At 43.8% G+C, this 20,131-nt stretch overlaps 1 protein-coding gene across 1 annotated transcript in view; it reads left to right on the top strand.

The window, feature by feature from the left end:
- UHRF2 (ubiquitin like with PHD and ring finger domains 2) overlaps positions 1 to 20,131 on the top strand; it is a 690,531-nt gene that overhangs the window by 478,619 nt on the left and 191,781 nt on the right. Inside the window, exons 8-9 of the mRNA XM_069230126.1 lie at positions 818 to 925; positions 14,889 to 14,993. Coding sequence (XP_069086227.1) covers positions 818 to 925; positions 14,889 to 14,993 — 213 coding nt within the window. The remainder of the gene's footprint in view (positions 1 to 817; positions 926 to 14,888; positions 14,994 to 20,131) is intronic.

Genomic DNA, 20,131 nt, shown 5'->3' with positions numbered 1-20,131 from the left:
CCTTCTAACAACCTTAGATAAATTTTAAAAAATTACATTCCTCTGAAGGGGAATTTTTAAGTAGTTTACAATTAATGTTATATCTATAATAAACTTTTTTCACGGGGTGAGTATGCTTGTAAACACCTCATCTAACTAATATGAACTCCCAAATAAAAGTGCTTAGATTCTTGCCTCTTACTTTCCTACTTTACCCTATTCAATCAAACTTACACTCACATGTCCACCGCTCAAATTAACAACGTATATTTCTCTGTACTAATCCACCAATATTCCTTTGGGTTCTGAAGTAGCGTGGTACTTGCCAAAACCACTTCAATGCCTCAGCAGGTGTAGTAAGTGCCACATAACTACCAATACAATCACAATCTTGTAGGCCTTCATCTAGTGCCAAATACTCTAGTTTCCAATCTGAGCTTAATTGATTGGCAGAAACAACCTCAGATAGGTGGAGGAGAGCAGTAGAGGAGCACTGTACCCAATCAGCCATGGATCTGCTGGAGGGCGGTTTTGCTATTGACACACATGGGCAGTGAGCAGCCATGTTTCTTTTTCTTTGAAGGTTAGTTTTTCCTTCATAGTGCCTTGGATATTTTAAAAAATAGAAATTTGTGTGAAATTATTTTTCAAATTGTTTCAATAAATGCTACACTTTAAGGAAGAAGGCATTCAATGTTGCAAAAGCTGCTAAGGCAGTAGTTTGTATCATGTTGCTATGTGATATGTATCAGGGGAGGCTGCATGTAATTGTCTCTTTAGTAAATTATCCTTTTCAGCTTTTCAAGCTAAATGCTGAGATACGTCCTTGTGTTTGCAGGGAATGGCATGTGTTGGCCGCACAAAGGAATGCACTATTGTTCCCTCTAATCACTATGGACCTATACCGGGTGTTCCTGTTGGTACAAGTTGGAAATTTAGAGTACAGGTAAGTCCATTTTTTATTATGCAGCTTTTCAGCCCATGAGCACCCAATGTGCTAATTCTGTAGTTATTGGCTCATATTACCTTTATATACTGTCAACGATGTCTTTATTTACCTGATTGTCAGGCCTTTGCCCTGTTGAAAGATTAATCCTTCAGACTGTAAAGGTGAAAGTTAAGTATGATTGTACATTTTATGGGGTTCCAAAATGTGGTTCTTAATTTAGCGAAAATCCATAAAAATGTCACATTATAAAACCAGATTACACTTTCAGAGCGAAATGTATTTGCCGGTATCTTGTGTGACTTTTCCACACAAGTGCATTTTTCGTGTTAAAATACAAATTCACGAGATACCAGTAGGAATCTGGTTTGAGCATTAAATGGCTCATTTTCTATATTAAGAAGTCTCTTCTGTGAAACAATTACGTAAATTTGCATAATGCAAAATGTCAGGTAACACGATATTCAGGATTTACCAGTGGCGGCTGGTGACACTGGAAAGTGGTGGGGCGTAAAAGTTTGGGAAGAGTGCCTCGTGGCGAGTGAGCGCAGCGAGTGAGCCCGCTCGTCATTAAGAGGCCACGCGCGTCATAGGACACTTCGAAGAGATGTATCTCGGAAAGCAGTAAACATAACTGTTGACTGAAGCGGCTCTGCCTCCTTGAAGAGACAGCATTGCACTGAAGTGAAGTGTGAAGTCTTTGTCAATGGGGAATCTGATTTGATTCCCAATTGACAGAGAGCAGACATGGAAACGCCGACCGCAGCGCCGCAGCAACAGCTGCAAGGGCTTGGTTCTGGTACTAGATGAGTACAAACAAAAAAGTGCATGTAACCTCCGCCGGTGCTAACTACTGTTTTTGTTTTTCTAATGACTAGAAAGACAACAACAGTATTTCGCTGCGTGGGGAGTTACACGTACTTTTTTGTGCATATACTCGCCTCGGCCTCCTAGAAGATCATACATTTCAGCAGTTAGCTGAAGTCTCTGTCAAGGAGGATTTCGATCATTCCTGATCCTCGCACATTTAAACCTTTGTCGCACCCCAGTCTGTGGAAACCAGGACAGGCTCCCTTTGAACATTTCTTTATTCCCATCATCATGAAGTCACAGAGTAACAGAACAGATATATTTCATTCAAATCAAAATACTGTGCATTGCAAGCGTAGTGCTTGCAATTTTACAGAAGTTTTCAAAGTATGTATGGGATCAATGGGTGCTTAAATCATATGCAAGTCTTGCTAATATTGATGACGTGTACTTAATACACGTATATACAGTGTATTATTTATTTTCCAGGCTGATCACCACACCATGCTCCGAGGGGGGTATTCAGTGATGACATGAGTAGGGTTAGGAGTTATTTGGTGTCGTCAGTAATAAGATGAGGTGTTCTGTATTGCCATCAGTGAGCATGTATTTTCTATGACGTCACCAGTAACTCTGCGTTCTGTGATGCCAGCAGAATGGCAGGTACTTAGGTGATCTCATTGCAGCTAGGCAGTATCTTCAATGATGTCCTATGCAGCGAGGCTGTCTGGACTGTGACGTCTGCAGTGAGACTGTTTTCTGTGATGTTTCTCCCAGTCAGGCAGGATTTTGTGACGTCAGCAGTGAAATTCCGTCTTTTCTGATTGCATCACGAGATAAGGTATGCTGTCATGAACATGGCAGTGAGGTGGTGTTTCTACTGTGCCACGCGTAACGAAGCAATATGTTATGTGATAGCAGCATGGTAGGGACTTACATGGAGTCAACGGAGTCCATGAGGCATTGCTTTCTACGATGTCCCTGCATTGTGTGTGTTCTATGATTTTAACCGGCAGAAAGGTTGTGTGTTCCGTGACAGCAGCAGTGAGCTGACAGTTCTATCAGCGCTAGTGAAACAAGGAGGGGCCAGATGTAGCAAAGGTTTTTACCCATTCTGTGTCTATGAGAAAAAGTGTTAGTACATATGTCCCCAGGTCTTTTATTAGGTTATGAGCAGGGCTCAGTGGGACACTTTTAATGAGGTTCCATAGAGCGAGGCTGTGTGGTCTGGGGTGTCATTAGCAGGTTAGTGGTTCGGCCATATCATCAGACTTGAGATACCGTTTTCTATGGTGCTATGGACGGTCTGCTGTGAAGCCAACGAACTGATGAAATGATTTAAATATAACTGAATGTTTCCTCCCAGTAACGAGTGAGTGCCCTTGTTCTGCATTACGACATGATGAGCCCCCTCCGCAAAGGTCGCTAGAATGAGTTCTGTTGAGTTGGCCAAAAGTAAATAAATGTTTTGCGATGTGGTCAACACTAGAAGATTGTGGTCTGTGATGGCATCAGAGGTGAACGAGTAGTTCCTGTGATGTAAACGTGAGAGACGCTTTTCTTTGATTTCATCAGGGGTGAGTTATGGGCTCCTTTAATTTCATCAGGAGTGACGGGTTTTATTATGTGTTGTCATCATGGAATTCATCACGCTGGCTATTTCTTGGTTTCTTTGGGATTCAGATTGGACGTAGTTGCGGATGAGGCGTTAGGGCCAGAGCGACTGGCTTTAGAACTGGGGGCCCGTGCGTCCTGTGATATGTGATTCTGCGTAAATCACTTGATCTCTTTTACGTAAAAAGCAAATCTGACCTTCTTTGTGTAATGTAACTAGTCCGCCGAGGGCAAGTATAAAACAGCAATGCAAAAGAAAATCATTGAATAGTATTTCCACTAGACTTCCTTTCTAAGGAGCGGGAAGAAGAACAACTTCCCACAACCCCAAGCACTTCCAGAGACATCCTCGTCGCGAGGGGAAAGAGACCCATCTCACTAATTAAATTAAACTTACCCGCGGAACTCAGCTCTCAGGTTTCATACCAAATAGGTGCCACTTCTGCCGCACGAAAAGGCCAGAAGAGAAAGCGACAGCTTCCTCTGCTCCCCACGTTGCCTCACGTCACTTGCACATTGCAGAGTCCAGAGGCCCCTAGTAACACCCCCGTCTCTCAACACATCTTGACACTGCTATTGCTGTTGCAGCAGCGGGCAGGGAACACCACCGCTCATTACTGAAACTAGGGGCTGCGGCTTGGAGCCACCCCCAGCTCACTAATGTGTGCTGTTGGCGAGACTCTGAGAGAGGCGTATTGCGCATGTTTGGCTGGCCGGAGAAAGGCAGCAGTAGAACCCGACATGCGCACTTAGGTATGCCGAGTACTAGTATAGATGTCCGACCGGTAAATTGAATTATAGTTGCAGCTTTAAGCCCCACCCTCTCAAGACCACACTGGCTTTCCTTCTCCAGGACCAGCTTCAGGCGTGCTCAGTCAGTTAACATGCTGCAGCCGGCCAGTGGCTGAAGGAAGCACTTTAATATATTTTACAACACTAATAAATTTAACTGGGGGCCCAGGGGTCCAAAATGTGAATGGGGCAACGCCTCAACGTCCTAACTGAAGCACCGCCCCTGGGATTTACCAGAATTTCTCTGGCAAAATTAATATTTCAAACACGCCTAGTATTTTTCGTCAGTTGCAAAATTGTACATTGTCAGGTGTAACCACTACAATTGAGTTAAGCAGTGTGCACTGGCTATTGACCCTCCGCCACACTGTTTGTTAAAAAAATGCATACATCATTCTTTGAGTTTTGAGTCGCATTTCTCAAGAAATAGTACTATCACCAGGTAAGTGTTCTTGGGTATTAGTTTCTTGGTTACACGCCAAACCTGCAGGCTGTAGTTCTCACTTGATTTTAAAGGATCGGGTTCATTGAAGACATGCCTCTCTCCGAGAGAGAGAGAGACAGACGGATTAATCATTATTAAGAAAGGCTTTAGCGATACACACAAAGAAATACAGAGTAATGAAATAAATTAATTGTTAGTAATTGCAAGTGATATTGGTAAAAAAAAACATTAGAATGGAGATAACATCAGCTGTAAATATATTTTAGAAATGCCAAAATTCCATAATGTTGTTCCTGAACATCACTGTATTAATTTCTGAAAACAATCGTAATTTGCTATCAACTGCTAGCTTTTCATTTTAGATTAAAAAAAAACAGCCCTCAGTATCGTAAACAAAAGCAGCAAAACCTCTTTTCCATTTTAAATAAATACACATTTGTACTCTAAACATTTAACATGTCACTTTTATGTACTCACTTGCTCTCATACCTCACATAGAATACTCTTTCCCACATACCCTTGCAGCCCCATCATTTCCAGAGAATACCACCATACTGCTAAAGATACGGAAGCCCACAGTATGCCAAAGATTGGCACCATTCTACCAGGGATTGCAGCCCTAATGTAATGGTGTCCACAGAATTGCAAGGAAGGCCATCCTGTGCCATGGCCAGCATTATCCCTGTGGTGGCCTCATGCAGGTCAAAGATGCCTAAAATGTGCCAAAGATGGACCCAATTACATGGCCATCATTATGGCAGTGAGAACCACAACGGTGATGAAGATGCCCTCATTGTACAAATGAAGGCAACCGTTATACAAGGGATTCTCACTAGAATTGCTACTCTATCCTATACGGCAAGTGGGAGGGGGTCTTTGTTATAATAGAACAAACCTGCCGTGAGCAGTGGTCACCACCTCTTTGCTAGGAATTGCTACAAGCTGGAAGGCTGTCATGTCATGGAATGTGTTTTTGTGTGTGTCTATGCCTATGTATGTATCCAAACACTGTGCTCAGAAGCACGTTTAGCTTGAAGTCACATAGACTCGCACTTCATCAACACACATATGCATTCATATAGAGACCAAGATCCTCACGCATGCACATATGCCCACCTACACAGATGACCATGCACCCTCTGATTCTATGCCACCCCATTAAAAAAAGAAAGCTAAATGACTTGTGCGTGCAACATTTCAGGAAAAATGGTCTCCTTCTGGACTGCTCTTCTCTGTAGTCGCAGAAGGCCATGAACCTATGCCTCTCCTTAGGTGAAGGGCCTGCAGAGAGGCTCATCAAATGTCAAGACCGGGCATTGGCGCCACTTGTAGGCAGTCGAGGCCACCCTATGTTTTTTATTACATTGAGCCCCTAGAGCAGCTGAAAACTCCTTGGCTTTACACTCTAGGGCACTCGTAGGCCTTTGCATCTTCTGCTGGTGTAGGTTGACCTGCCGGATACATATTCCTCTGCTTGACCTTTGAGGTTACACTAGTGGTGTAGCATGGGAACACAACTGGAGCCAGAATGAAGAGTGCACCCTGACTTGTCTACTTATCCCAGTTTTACCCTTTCTGGTCTCCATTTTTTCACCCCTTGCTTCCATCTCCAGATGATATTTAAACATGTACACATGACTTCCTTCCCTTCCTTCCCCTCCCGCCTCTTTTTTTTTTTTTCTTGAAATCTGTTTTTCATAAGACAAAACAGGACATAGTGTCATATCTAAAATTTACATATAGCATGACATAGCAGTACATTTGTAAGCAATAATACAGAGATGCTACAGTATAGTTCTAGGAGGTGTGGGACACCCAACTGGTGTGCACCACGGGCAGTTATGCATGTCATATAGCAGTGAACAATGAAACAAAAAGTGTAACCGGCATCAGGTCATAATGTCTCCCAGGGAGCCCCAGATCCCTCCCACTTCCCTTGAGCAGCGCATGTCTGGGCTCCTCCGGCTGAGGAAAGAGGCTGTAGGCTAGACGGCGTACAGGTGTGTTGAGATGTACTACCATTGTGCCACGATTTTAAAGGCCCTTTTTGGCATATGTATTTGTATGTCTTAGGTATGTCACGCCAAAGTGTTTCCCAATGTTTTCGTGAAATGCCCTCAGAAGTGCTAGTATGCCATTACGTTTGGTACAAGTGGGTGCAGGGAGGTGTAACCTGTTAAAGTACTTGCCAAATTCTGGATATTAGCACCCTGGAGTCATTGTAAGCCTGACTAATTTCTCAAAAGGCATTTAAGCCCGTGTGACTCCAAGATTGTTTGGAGAGTGAAGTGCTTAGTGATGCAGTTGACAGCATTGCAGCCAGGTCGTGAAGGGAATTTGAAGGGCTTGATGTTGCCTCCTACATGAAAAGGTGAGCAGAGTTTTACACTCACCTCCTTCCCAGCTGGGGAATGCATGGGGGTCAAGGGCAGGTTAAAGTACTGGTTATGGGAAATTGGCGTGTTGGGGATGGTAAGGTAGTGAGACCTCTCCGTCGAGCGAGCAAAGGCAAAAGGTGAGCAGAGTTTTACACTCACCACCTTCCCAGCTGGGGAACGCATGGGGGTCGAGGGCAGGTTAAAGTACTGGTTATGGGAAATTGGAGTGTTGGGGATGGGAAGGTAGTGAGACCTCTCCGTCAAGCAAGCAAAGGTGTGGCGGGATATTGCAACAGTGGGACTTTTTTGATCTGGCTCATATTGTCTGCACCCTGTCTATTGCAAATGAAGCCAACCTGGTCCAGTTCTATGAGGCCAGGTAGTTGCTGTTCCAGCCTGTTAACCAAGATCGTTGTAAAAATCTTGATCTGTGTTTAGGAGAGCTATATGGCAGTATGACGAACATAGTGTGTGGTCCTTGCGTGGTCTGGGAATAGGGGTTATCTCGGCAGCAGCCATAGTAGGTGTGAGGCCTGTGAGTTAAACAAAGTCAGTAGGTGGTCTTGGAGGCTAGAGAGGGATTTGTGTAGAAGATGATGAGAAGACCAGTGGGGCCTAGAATTTTCCCGCTGGGCAGCTGCCGAAGTGCCCACTGTAGGTCTGCTGATGTGATGGGGGCGTCTATGCGTTCACCATGACGAGGGTCAGTTGGGGCCCAGTCATAGTCGCTTAAGTAAGTGTCTATCAGGGTCTGAAGGATCTCATCCTGCATGTAAAGGGTTTGGTAATATCTGTGAAAAGCTTGTTGTTTATCTCTTTGGTTGTTACCTAGGTCATGTCACCTATCTGAATTTTAGAAGTATGGGCCTTAGAATGTTTCTGACGTAGTTTACAAGCGAGTAGTGGGGTAACATTGTCCCCTCCAATAGTATTTGTGTTTCAGGGCCAGAAGGCAGCATTCAGCCTTACTAGGCCTATGGACTCTCAGCTGTCCCACAAGTTTGAAAGCTGCCACTTCTTTTGTATGGTGGGAGCGGTCTTGTTAAGTTGCTCAAGGGTTTCAATCTCTGAAGCAAGGCCCCTCTCTACCAAACGGATTCCCTCGCTCTGATACTGGCAATGGTCAAGATCAACCCCCCCCCCGATAGTAGCCTTGGACCCATCCCAGAGTATGTCAGGTGGTGTGTTTGAGAGGATGTTAAGCTCAAAATAGTCCACAATCTGCTTTTGTGTCTCCGCCTTGTCCACAGGGTCTCTTAGTAGTTGTGGGGGAAAGCGCAAGCGTGCTGGGCCCTGCTAGAGCTCTGCGCCACTGGACCAGGCCAGTTCATATGTGCATAATGGGAGATTGAAATGTCAGAGATGACCATTGTGTCGAGGTCACGAAGTAGGAAGTGTGTGTGATGAAGACATAGTCAATGCAGGAGTTGGAAGCATGAAAGAGAGAGTAAACAGAATAATACTGTATGTCACGATGCCTATAATGTCAAGCATCTATACATCTACCAAGAGCATAGCGTCTAGGGGCCGTCCAAACGTCATAGCATTCACCAATTCCAGGTCCATGAGCTTGTGTTTAAGTTGAGTGGACATTGCTAGATTGCCGTGCTGCGATCTAAGTCTTGGTCCCAGGCAAGATTGATATAGCTCCCACAGTAATGTTGCCTACCACATCCACAAGCTGGTCCCTAAGTATGCCACATATGTAGGGGGTCCTGTGCTTTATTGGGGGCATAGAATTTAAACTGGTTAGAGGGCATGTGCCGTCTCAGGATGTTCAGTTTCAAAAAGCAACCTTCCTTGTCCTTGGAGGCTTTTAAAACTGTGTAGCAAAAGCCCGGTTTGCACAGAATAGCTACTTTCAACGTTTTAGTAGGAGCGTGGGCCCAAAAGCAATGCGGATATTTCAGGTGGGACATGGAGTGGCAGCCCTCCCTCAGTAGGTGTGTTTCCTGGAGGAAGGTAATGTCTCGGTCCTGTTAAAGAAGGCATCACCAGATTTACTTATACTTATTAGGCAAATTCAAGCCCCGATTGTTATGTGAGAGTAGTTTTGTGTGCTGTACAGTTACCATAGCTGATGTGAGTGGACATAGCTGTTAAGCGGTAGGGCTCACCTGCTGTAGTACTCAGCAGGGCATAAGCAGGATGTCCTATGTGGAGGCGCCCCAAGAGACATGTGGGCAGAGGACAGTGGACTCTATGAAAGTCTCATCAGTGGGACTAGGCGATTGGGCGGCTGCATGTCTGTTGCAGTATGGATCTATAGTGTAATGCGGTTCCTATTATGGTAATAAGACTGCGTGGTTAGGGCAGCAGCACCTCAGAGTGTGGGAGGCTGAGTCAGTCCCACACCACTTTGGAAGCTGTCAGCCTAACTCCTGGCTAGCCCGCAGTGTCTCACCCAACCCTGGAAAGGAAGAGATGATTGTGGCAACCTAAACCTGACACTTTGACTCCTCAGAGAATTTGTGGAAACAGATTATACCCCTTTCACTCAATTACTCAGTTACTCACACCTGCCAAGGCAGGACACAAGATGCAAACTGGATTCCAAAGCATTTATTGAAGCAATTGCAACCAAGTGTAAAAAGCATGGGCGGCGATGCGGTAGTCTACATAGAAATATCTGGAGAGTCCATCTTTGTTGGAATGGTTACTCCCAGGTCTATGTTCCACTGTATAGTACATTCCCTGTAGGGATATGGACCATCTCAACAATTTGGGGTTTTCTCCTTTCATCTGTTTTAGTCATAGAAGGGGCTTGTGGTCTGTCTGAACAATGAAGTGAGTGCCAAACAGGTATGGCCTTAGCTTCTTCAAAGCCCAGACCACAGCAAAGGCCTCCCTTTCTGTGGTTGAGATCATCAGTTTTGCAGTGTGAAATCTCTTCTAGATTCACATGCTGTGTATTATTCTGCCATTTGGTGGTTGGTTCTAGAAGAGTTCAATTACAAACGCCAACATGTACAGTGTGTATGACTCACTTTGTCATTGGCTGTAAGACCACAATGCCCTTCATGTGGCATCCATATGAGATTTTTTCCTGCCAGTGGGTTTGGAGGTGTATCGAAAGAACTCCCAGAAAGTTCTCAAAAGCAGGACAAAGAAAAGGTTGAGGGACTGTTGAAAGTTGTTGAGAACACTTTGATAGATGCTGAACTGAGGTTTTGTGTTTTAATGTGGGTCTTCAACGTAAATGGTGCGCCTGAAATTCCGTAACACCATTTTTTAGTAAGAGCATGATCTTTACATTTTGTCACAAATTCTATTAGACATTCAGCCTGAGCAACAAATATCCAGAATGCATGTACTGCCTCACGAGGGACCACAGGTCCAGAGACAGTTAAACCAAAAACACCAGTGCATAGACAAGATATTTCTTGATCACTGGGTTGCAATGAACATGTTAGGACTGGAGAAGCAGAAGAGAAATTCTCCATCTGTGGAGGAAATGGGTTTCTCAGAGGAAGAAGACGGGAGCCACTGAGGAAGTTCAGAAAGTCCAATTAAGGATGGACATGAATGGTTTGCCGCATGAGGTGAGCTGCTATCACAGCTAGTGTTTTCGAAAATCTTCTCAGCACAGACTTTATGCTAAGTGCAAAGACCTTAACTTGTAATGTACGTCTGTTATTTACAGCTCATTGTGTGGTGTAGTCATTGGCGGGTACCCAGGCTGGGTAGGACACTACAAGTCCCACTTCTCCAGCCCAGCTTACTACCTTTGAGCATAGAAGTATGCCGTTTGAACCCAAACATTATAGCCTCTTACATCTGCCAAAAGATTCAAAGGAAGTTCTAGTACAGTGATACTCAAAGGACGGCCCGAGTGGCGCATGCAGCCCTCCTGACCTTTACATGCGTCCCCCCTAGTCAACAGCAGCACTGTGCTGCTGGTTACTCGACTCGGCACTAAAACTAAAAATGTTAAATAAACAGGCAATTATTTATTTAAAGGCTAATTGAAGTTTAAGAAAGGAAGTAACTAGGGTGTGCTGCATCTCCTAATTTAAAACACTCTCATTAAGACATCTTGCAGCAAAAGTATAAAAGTATGATAAAGTCTGTTCAGAAATTCAAAAAGTGCATTTCATTAACATGCACCCAAGATTATATCAGTGCATTGAAAAGTATTTGTAAGAAAGTTTTCAAGCATGAATTTAGAAACTTGAATTGTGAACTAAGAGGTAAGTCGGTTGGTATGTGAACTGTTTGGGAGTCCTGGGTTTCTATTATACATGAACAGCATTATAGTTTGCTAAATCAGACACAGAAGGTTTTATACAACGCACATCCTGAACTGATGTATTTCAATGTCCTGAAATGTGATAATGAAAAAGTGAGTTAAAGTGAAATAAAACAATTGCCCAGGACCACACAATTTGGTTAAGTGGAGAAGCTGGGATTGATACTCAAGTTTTTTGTTTCATATTGTGCAATTCACACAGTAGGGGCCTCATTTAGTAGGAAACGGTGCAGCGCAGTGACTCAAGCAACATTGCTACACTGAGCTGCGTCATTTCCAAAATGCAGGGAATTTACAAGAATACAGTGCATCCCTGTGTTTTTCCATGCTCTGGCACAAAACCTAGCCCCAATGCAGCAACCCCTACACCATGGCACATGGATGCCTGCATTGTGGGGGCAATTGTTTATGTGCAAGAAGGAGCACCTTCCTGCACATCAACAATCATTAATGGTGATTTGCTACTTCTATGTGTGCTCCGTAGAAATAGCAAAAAAACACAAGTAGAAATACAAGTATTTCTCCTCATTGCGCCACTCTAATGCCACCCCTGGGATGGTATTAGTTGTTGGCACTGCCTCGGGTTTACAATTTCTTGTAAAACTGGGGCAGCATCGCAAAGCAATGGGTATTGTGTGGGTACTTCCACAGCACTACCCATTGCACGCCCCTTTGCCGCTGAAAACTGAGTTGGGGCTGCCTATATTTACAAGGCGGCCTTGTCATGTAAAGTGGCTTAGCGCCACCTTGCAGATATGGAGCAGGGCACAGCGCCACCAGATCATCACTAAAAGGGACCCTCCAGTAGCCTTGTAAATGAGGGCCTGCATGTATACGTTTCAGCATGCTTCCAGCGCAATCCGAGGAGAAACAGATTTGTTTCTCCTCGGTATGGGAGCAGGGGAGGTCAGAGAGGCATGAAAAGGGAAGGAAAGGCTTTACATACAGAAGCCACTAGACACCAGGGATTTGTTTTTTTAAAACATTTATATTGATAAGGGGGGCGACCCCTTAGGCAAGGGTCACTCACCTGGAGGCAAAATTATTTTGAGGACATTTCTGCCCCCCCCTGGGGGGCATATCGGTCTACTTTGATTATGCCAATCTGCCACCAAGGGGGGCGGGAACCCCTAGACCCCAGGGATTTTTTAATGCAACAATTTTAAAAAAGGGGAGTGACCTCTTAGGCATGGGTCGCTCTCCTGTGGGGCAAATTTACTTTAGGCCATTTCTGCCCCCCTTGAGGTCATCTCGGCCTATTTTAATTAGGCCAATATGCTCACAAGGAAGGCAAAAACCTCTAGGCACCAGGGATTTTTATTTTTTTATTTTTTACAGGTGGAGAGCGACCCCTTAGGCAAGGGTCGCTCCCCTGGGGGTCAAATTTGTTCTAGGCCATTTCTGCCCCGGATCGGCCAATTTCTGTAAGGCTCATTTGCCCCCCAGGGGGGTAGAAAGCCCACCAGACACCAAGAAAGAATTTTTTGTTCCACCACCCCCTCCCCACAAAAACAGGTAGATTTTTCTTTGATAATTTTTTGATGTGTCCACGTAGTGTTTTGGGGGCATTTCCTGTCACGGGCACTAGGCCTACCCACACTAAGTGAGGTACCTTTTTTAATGGGAGACTTGGGGGAATGCCGTGTGGAAGGAAATATGTGGCTCCTCTCAGATTCTGGGTAACAGAACCTGGTGAGAGCACCACAAGTTACCCCATCCTGGGTTCCCCTAGGTATTTAGTTGTCAGAAATGTCCAGGTTTGCTAAGTTTTCCTTGGTGCCGGATGAGCTAGAGGCCAAAATCCACAGCTAGGCACTTTGCAAAAAACAGGTCTGTTTTCTTTGGGAAAATGTGATGTGTTCATGTTGTGTGTTTGGGCATTTCCTGTTGCGGGCACTAGGTCTACCCACACAAGTGAGGTACCGTTTTTATCGGGAGACTTAGAGGAATGCTGGGTGGAAGGAAATTTGTGGTTCCTCTCAGATTCCAGAACTTTCTATCACCGAAATGTGAGCAAAAGGTGTGTTTTTTGCCAACTTTTAAGGTTTGCAGAAATGATTCTGGGTAACAGAAGCTAGTGAGAGCCCAACAAGTCACCCCATCCTGGATTTCCTTAGGTGTCTAGTGTCTAGTGTGCCTACATGCACAGGTTTGGTAGGTTTCCCTAGGTGCTGGCTGAGTTAGAGGCCAAAATACACAGCTAGGCACTTTACAAAAAACACATCAGATTTCAATGTAAAAATGTGATGTGTCCATGTTGTGTTTCCTGTCATGGGCATTAGGCCTATCTACTCAAGTGAGGTACCATTTTTATAGGGAGACATGGGGGAACACAGAATAGCAGAACAAGTGTTATTGCCCTTTGTCTTTCTCTACGTTTCTTTCCTTCCAAATGGCAGTGTGTAAAAAAGACGTCTATTTGAGAAATGCCCTGTAATTCACATGCTGTTAATGAGACCTTGGAAATCAGAGATGTGTAAATAACTACTGCTTCTCAACACCTTATCATGTACCCATTTTAGAAATACAAAGGTTTTCTTGATACCTATTTTTCACTCTTTATATTTCACCAATTGAATTGCTGTATACCCAAGATACAATGAAAACCCATTGCAAGGTGCAGCTCCTTTATTGGCTCTGGGTACCTAGAGTTCTTGATGAACCTACAAGTCCTATATATCTCTGCAACCAGAAGAGTCCAGCAGACGTAATGATATGTTGCTTTCGAAAATCTGACATCGCAGAGTAAAACGTGGAGATTTCTTTTAGTTTTTTTCACCTTAATTTCTATATATTTGTTTTATTTCAGCTGTTATTTTCTGTAGAAAAACCTTGTAGGATCTACTAATGCCAAAATTGTGTTGAAAAATGAAGTTTTGTAATTCAAGTCTGCCTGTTCCTGAAAGCTGGAAAGATGGTGATTTTAGCACCACAAACCCTTTGTTGATGACATTTTCAGGGAAAAAACCACAAGCCCTCTTCTGCAGCCCCTTTTCCCATTTTCTTTTTAAAAACAATATTTTTGCTGTTTTTGGCGAATTTCTTGGTCTCCTCCAGGGGAACCCATAAACTCTGGGTATCTCTAGAGTCCCTAGGATGTTGGAAAAAAAGGACACAAATGTGGCGTGGGTAGCCTATGTGGACAAAAAGTTATGAGGGCCTAAGCACAAACTGCCCTAAATAGCCAAAAAAAGGCTTGGCACCTGAGGGGGAAAGGCCTGGCAGCGAAAGGCTTAAGGGAGCAAAGGTGTTGATTGTATGCCAGTATCTTATCAGTGAAAGATCAATGTTTCTCTTTTTATGCATTGCATGGATTAAGATCTTTTAAATGTACAGCTTCTTGTGGATACTGCCACATGACCCCATCCACCTTTTTAAATCAGTCTCTTCTAGAAGATTCAGAAAATAGAGCGCTCGTCTAATCAAAGTGGCAGACAAAAAGTCAGGAGAATACTCTACATGAAGGGTAATTTAATAGTCTTCGTTTAGTCTTCCTACATGTTTCTGTTCCTAAGATAAGTGGACCCTCGAATATTTTTAGTAATGCTCTTGCTTTTATTTCAAAGTGATATCTGCACTGACCGCATAGCAGCGAAGTCAGCTCGTCCGCTTAGCATAATTTCAATCTCTTGAAAGTTTCACAATAATACAAATCATGTTTGTTCTTTTTCTAAGGTGAGCGAAGCAGGAGTTCACAGACCCCATGTTGGTGGAATCCATGGACGCAGTAATGATGGTGCATATTCACTTGTATTGGCTGGTGGATTTGAAGATGAAGTGGTAGGTTGTAAATGCTAATCTTTGGTGTGGGTAGTGAGATGATATTGAGGGAGCTCCGATTTACGCTGTTTTTGCTTTCAATGTAGTTAAACTGAGAAACATAAATGTGGCATCTCTACATGCCCTGCATTTTTATTGTTTTGCTGCTGCCGGAAAAGGTACTTGGTTTTGAATATTCAGAATGCTTCACTTTGCGTGGGTGTTGCCAAGAAAATATGTATTTCTTTCTTAAACAGTAGTTGCTCCTAAATTGAGATGGAGATGACAGATCAAGTTTAAAGTCTCTGGTCCTTTGTTGATCACTGCAAACAAAATCAGTCTGCATACCACAAGCAGTGAGTCATTAGGTATATTATTAAATGCAGAGAAATCTTGAACCTGACTTACTTGTTGACTTCCTAAGTGTATTTTAAGTAAAGCAGTTATTACAAAGAATTGCCCTTGTTTAAAGTTAAACAATGAGAAGCTGATTTGAGTTTTTTTTTAAATCCTAGCTCAGTCGCTTCTCACTGACCAATTTTATCTCCTTGTATTTCTCTTCTGTGAAGGGTGATTTGTTCCTAACATTCCTTCTGGGGTTATTTTAATTTGTTTTCAGTTACCTTAATTTGTGTTCCTTATACCCTCCACTTGAGGGTGACTTCCCATGCTTCATATTTATTTTGATAATATTTGGACTCTCTTCTTTGCCAGTTTCCTATGCCCACTTCTTGGTACAACCCAGTTGCTTGTCTTTGGATAGGACAAACAGCCACTTCCTGCTTCCTTTGCGGATCCAATCTTTAGAGCTTAAAATGGCAAGAGTAGCATGAACCAGTTTATTTCACTGAAAAAAAGATGGATTGCTAATCTCAGCTCCTGAATGGCTTCACACTTCCTAATTTTATTTCCTCTTATTTGTCATTTGTGAGTAGCGCCTGGACGTTGCCATCATTCTGTTGTTATTTTAATTTCATTTCTGTTAGCTTATTCTCATTGTTTCTTACACCCTCATGTCAAGTATGGTAGCACCAGTTTCTATTTGGTTCAGTTAATATTTTTTGCCTGTTTCTTTAATTTGCTAATTTATTACTTAGTGCCTGGCTGTCTGACTTTGCGTGAGGCAAACAGTCACTGTCTGCTTCTTTTCTGGATCTGATCACTGTAGGCCATACAATTGTAGGGGCTGCTATACAGGTGCGCATAACTTGCACCCAGGGCACACCCATATGTGCCCCTCTGCAACCAACGGCCAGCTATATTGCTCCTCTGGCTCCTCGATTTTGAACCTGAAGGTATTGCGATGAGTCACTCTTGAGCCACTTTTCTTCATGTTATTTGCCTAATGACACCACTATATGTAACCTGCATGATGAATCGTGCATCAGTCTTAGTTTTGAAGAAGGAAATATAATTTCTGTAATTAAGTCCACAAAGTCAATGGCTGGTCCAGTCTCGAAATCCGGCTTTGTAGAGTGAGACCTGCTATGAAAAACACAGTTTCCATTAATACCTTGCAGAATAATGGTAACCTTCAATGTCTGCTTGTCCCAGAAACTTAAATACGTTGCAGTTTCAGAAATCAATTTTCATAGTTGCTTCAATGTCATCCGATGGAGGAAAACAATGTTCAGCAAGCACGGGGTTAACAATAACTTATGAAGCCATTGGTCATATCTGTTATTTGGAGAGACTTTGGTTGCATTACAAAGGGGCAAGGCCTTCGAAGCTTCTCGCCCTGCAATGTACATCCTGCCTGGGTGAGATGGTAACATCTCCCCCCTAGTGCAGGCCTTTGCCTCAGGCCCTCGAGAGTGCTGGCTGTAACTTTAGGGGGTCAGAAACGCGTCTGTGGTGACTGAACTGGTCAGGTCCAGTCAATCAACACATACTAGTAGTTGGTAGGTTCACAGGGAGCACCTCCAGGGTGCCCTCTGAGTGCCATTATTAATATATCCATCAACAGGGTCAGTGAGGGTTTGCTATTCTGAAATGTTTGATACCAAATATCCCAGGATTCAAAGAAACCATTGTGTAGCTGGGGAACTCGTAATGACTAGTGTCCAGTACATGCATTTAAAATGGCTTCTCTTTTCACTTAATATGTGTCTGAATTGACAGAGACATAGCAGGGGCATAGCTGCTCATGCATATATACCCTCACATGTCTTGATGCATCCTGCCTTACGAATTACTTATATCTGGCACTTGCAGTGATAGGGGGTCTGGCACACAGGGGTGTGTGACGGGTCGTGTTTTCAATTTAACATGCACCAACACACGCAGTCTGCAGTGACAGGGAAGTGTAGGTTACGCGAGTGGTCTCTGGGGGTGGCACAACTGGTGGTGTAGCCCTCAAAGACCTTCCTTAGTATCCCAGGCATAGGTATCAGGGGTATCATTTACTAGGGACTTACAGTAGTAGCTAAAGAGTTTTACAGCTGTGCCCTCTGTGTCAGTGGATTGAGATATTAATTTGAGGTTCGACTTACTTGACACCTTGGTTTAAACCCCATTATTTGTGTTCAGAAAAAGAATATATGGCTTCACTTATCCTTTTTTTTTTTTTGCTAAAGGAAGTAGCTTCTTTTGGATGTATTTTAGTTTCTTTTAGTAAGATAATGTCAGCCTTAATTTTAAACCGATTGTTCTCAGTTTTTTTATGTTTAACAGATTGGTAAGTTCTGTGACGTTCAATGATACTACTTTCAAACTGTCAGCGAGACCCGATTTAACCATCATGAGAGATTATTTCATTGACCAGACCTAGGGGGTCATTCTGACTCTGCGGGCGGCGGTAGCCGCCCGCCAGGCGGGAACCGGCATTTGGCCGCCATGCGGCCAAAATACCGCTGCCCCCATTCCAACATTCCCGCCGGCCCAGCGGGAATGAGGCCTGCAACACAGGAGCCGGCTCCGAATGGAGCCGGCGGTGTTGCAGCCGTGCGACAGTGAAAAGCTGTCCGGGGCCCTGTTAGGGGACCCAGGACACCCCTTACCGCCAGCCTCTTCCTGGCGGTGACAACCGCCAGAAACAGGCTGGCGGTACGGGGGTCAGAATCCCCAGGGCAGCGCTGCTTGCAGTGCTGCCCTGGCGGATTCATCCAGCCGGGGCAAAAACGGCGGGGCGACCGCGGTCAGAATGGCTTGGGAAGCACCCCCAGTCTGTTGGCGGTGCTTCCGTCATTGCCAGGGTCAGAATGACCGCCCTAGTGTTTTAAATTTACTGCACTGTAGGGAAAAGGGTTCATAGTGTCCCATCGGGAGAAACCAGAGTATCACGGCATTCATAGGACAGATATGTATCTGACGATTGTTCAAGTGGAACAAGGTCAGAATAGCATGTTGGGGATGTGTGCACAGTCTGAGCCAAATATTGAGGTTCACCCAACCCAAAATGGGACATGGAGTAAGGTAGAACAAAATACAACTAATAACCCTGAAACAAAAAGCAAACATAATCCCAACTAAAGAAACCCCTACAACATCCAATCCCACCCTTCCACCCACCCAACCAACAACAGGTAAATTGGAGGGGACTTCAGAGAGACGTCAACCAATGGCAGCAAAACCAATGGATAGGTACCAGCTTGTGAACTGATTTTAGCGAATCTTAAGTCATAAGTGACCTAAACACAGGCAAAACTCGTAAACAGAAGCATATTAATAAAGTAGTATAAGTAGGCTAGATAGCAAACTTCAGCATCAAGTCTCCTAAAAAGAAGTAGCAGTGAATAGGACACAATTGCCCCACTTCATATGTATGAATAACACATAGTGCCAGGAAATAACATATACTTAAACGCATATCTTAAAGAACATGTGAAGTGAAAATCTAGAAGTCTGAATGGAAAAAAGCCTTAGCTGCAAACTGTGGCAGCATACTTTAGTAACCTTTAGTATACTTTAGAAGGTAACAATGAAGATAACAGACTGTCAGGTGCAATAATTGTTGATCGACACATTCATTTATGATATGTCAAACTTTTTCAAGAACAGTCATGAGAACAGCACGGTGAGTTATCTGTGAACAATCAGCAGATCGGAACTATGCTGAAGCAAATCTGTATGGCTCATATAAGTGGACTGTATAAAAGATTGTTCACAGATTAGTGTTTTCTCTTGCTTGAGCTAGGAAACTGGGCTTCCATTTCAAGATATTTTTGCCCATCCATGAAAGCTGTGTGGTCCTTGACATCGACAGACAAGGTTTTTGCCGTCAGTAATTACTCTGCTTCTTGCTGGTCCAGCAAATGAAAACTGCAGGTTCAGATTTTTGAGCCAAGGTTGAAGGACCAGAAAAGCTCTGTGTTGAAAGTGTAAAGGTTTACAAATGATCTGTCTCTCAATTGATTTGTTTGCAGGTTTGAATGATGGAACATGGTGTGCACGTTCAAGTTCAGAGTGTTAGGTGATGGAAAGGTCCATTAACTTGCAGTAGCCCATTTTGCAGAAAGGAACACAGGAGTCATCATAGGCTTTCATAGGTTTCCATTCTTTCAGGAATGCCAAATATACGCAGATTCCCTCTTCGGTTTCTGTCTTCTTAGTCTCACACCTCTTTATGGAGAGTTTTGGTATTTGATTGGAGCACCTTGAGTTCTGTCTCTCTTTTAGACAACAGATCTCCCACAGTCCCAATCCGTTGTTCTGCACCGGAGAGCTTGTCACTGATATTGCTAATGCCAGCTCTGTTGGCGCTTAACTCAAGCTGCATTGCTTCTGTATTATTGTTCGTTGACTTGGCGAGATCATGGACCTCAGCTAGGTTTTTTTAGTGACATGTCCATAGTAGCATTAATGTCTGTTTTCCCTTTGATTGGAGAGTTCGGAGATGGGGGTTCATCTTTGGATTGTTTAAGGGATGAATAAGGTTCTTTTTCAGCCACGGTCAAACACCAGTTGTATCATGTAAGGTTGGGGACTGTCAAGCTGCCCTTTAAAAAAAAAAAAAAAAAAACCTCAAGAATCTATCAGAGTATGAAGTGTGATTAGAGCCAGAGCCCTGTGACGGTGTCGCTTGTCATGTCACGCCACACCAAAGTACTCCCTCCAAGGAGGAGCGTAATGCAGCAGTCACTATGTATAGAAAACCAAGGGCATATAGAAGGAGCCCCTAGTTCAAGTACCCTGGCACTATTGTGGTGTATCAGTGATGA

The sequence above is a fragment of the Pleurodeles waltl genome, chromosome 1_1 (assembly GCF_031143425.1).
Source record: "Pleurodeles waltl isolate 20211129_DDA chromosome 1_1, aPleWal1.hap1.20221129, whole genome shotgun sequence".
NCBI classification, from domain to species: domain Eukaryota; kingdom Metazoa; phylum Chordata; class Amphibia; order Caudata; family Salamandridae; genus Pleurodeles; species Pleurodeles waltl.
Note: the sequence above shows the minus strand (reverse complement) of the source record. Positions and strands in the feature narration are given on the sequence as shown.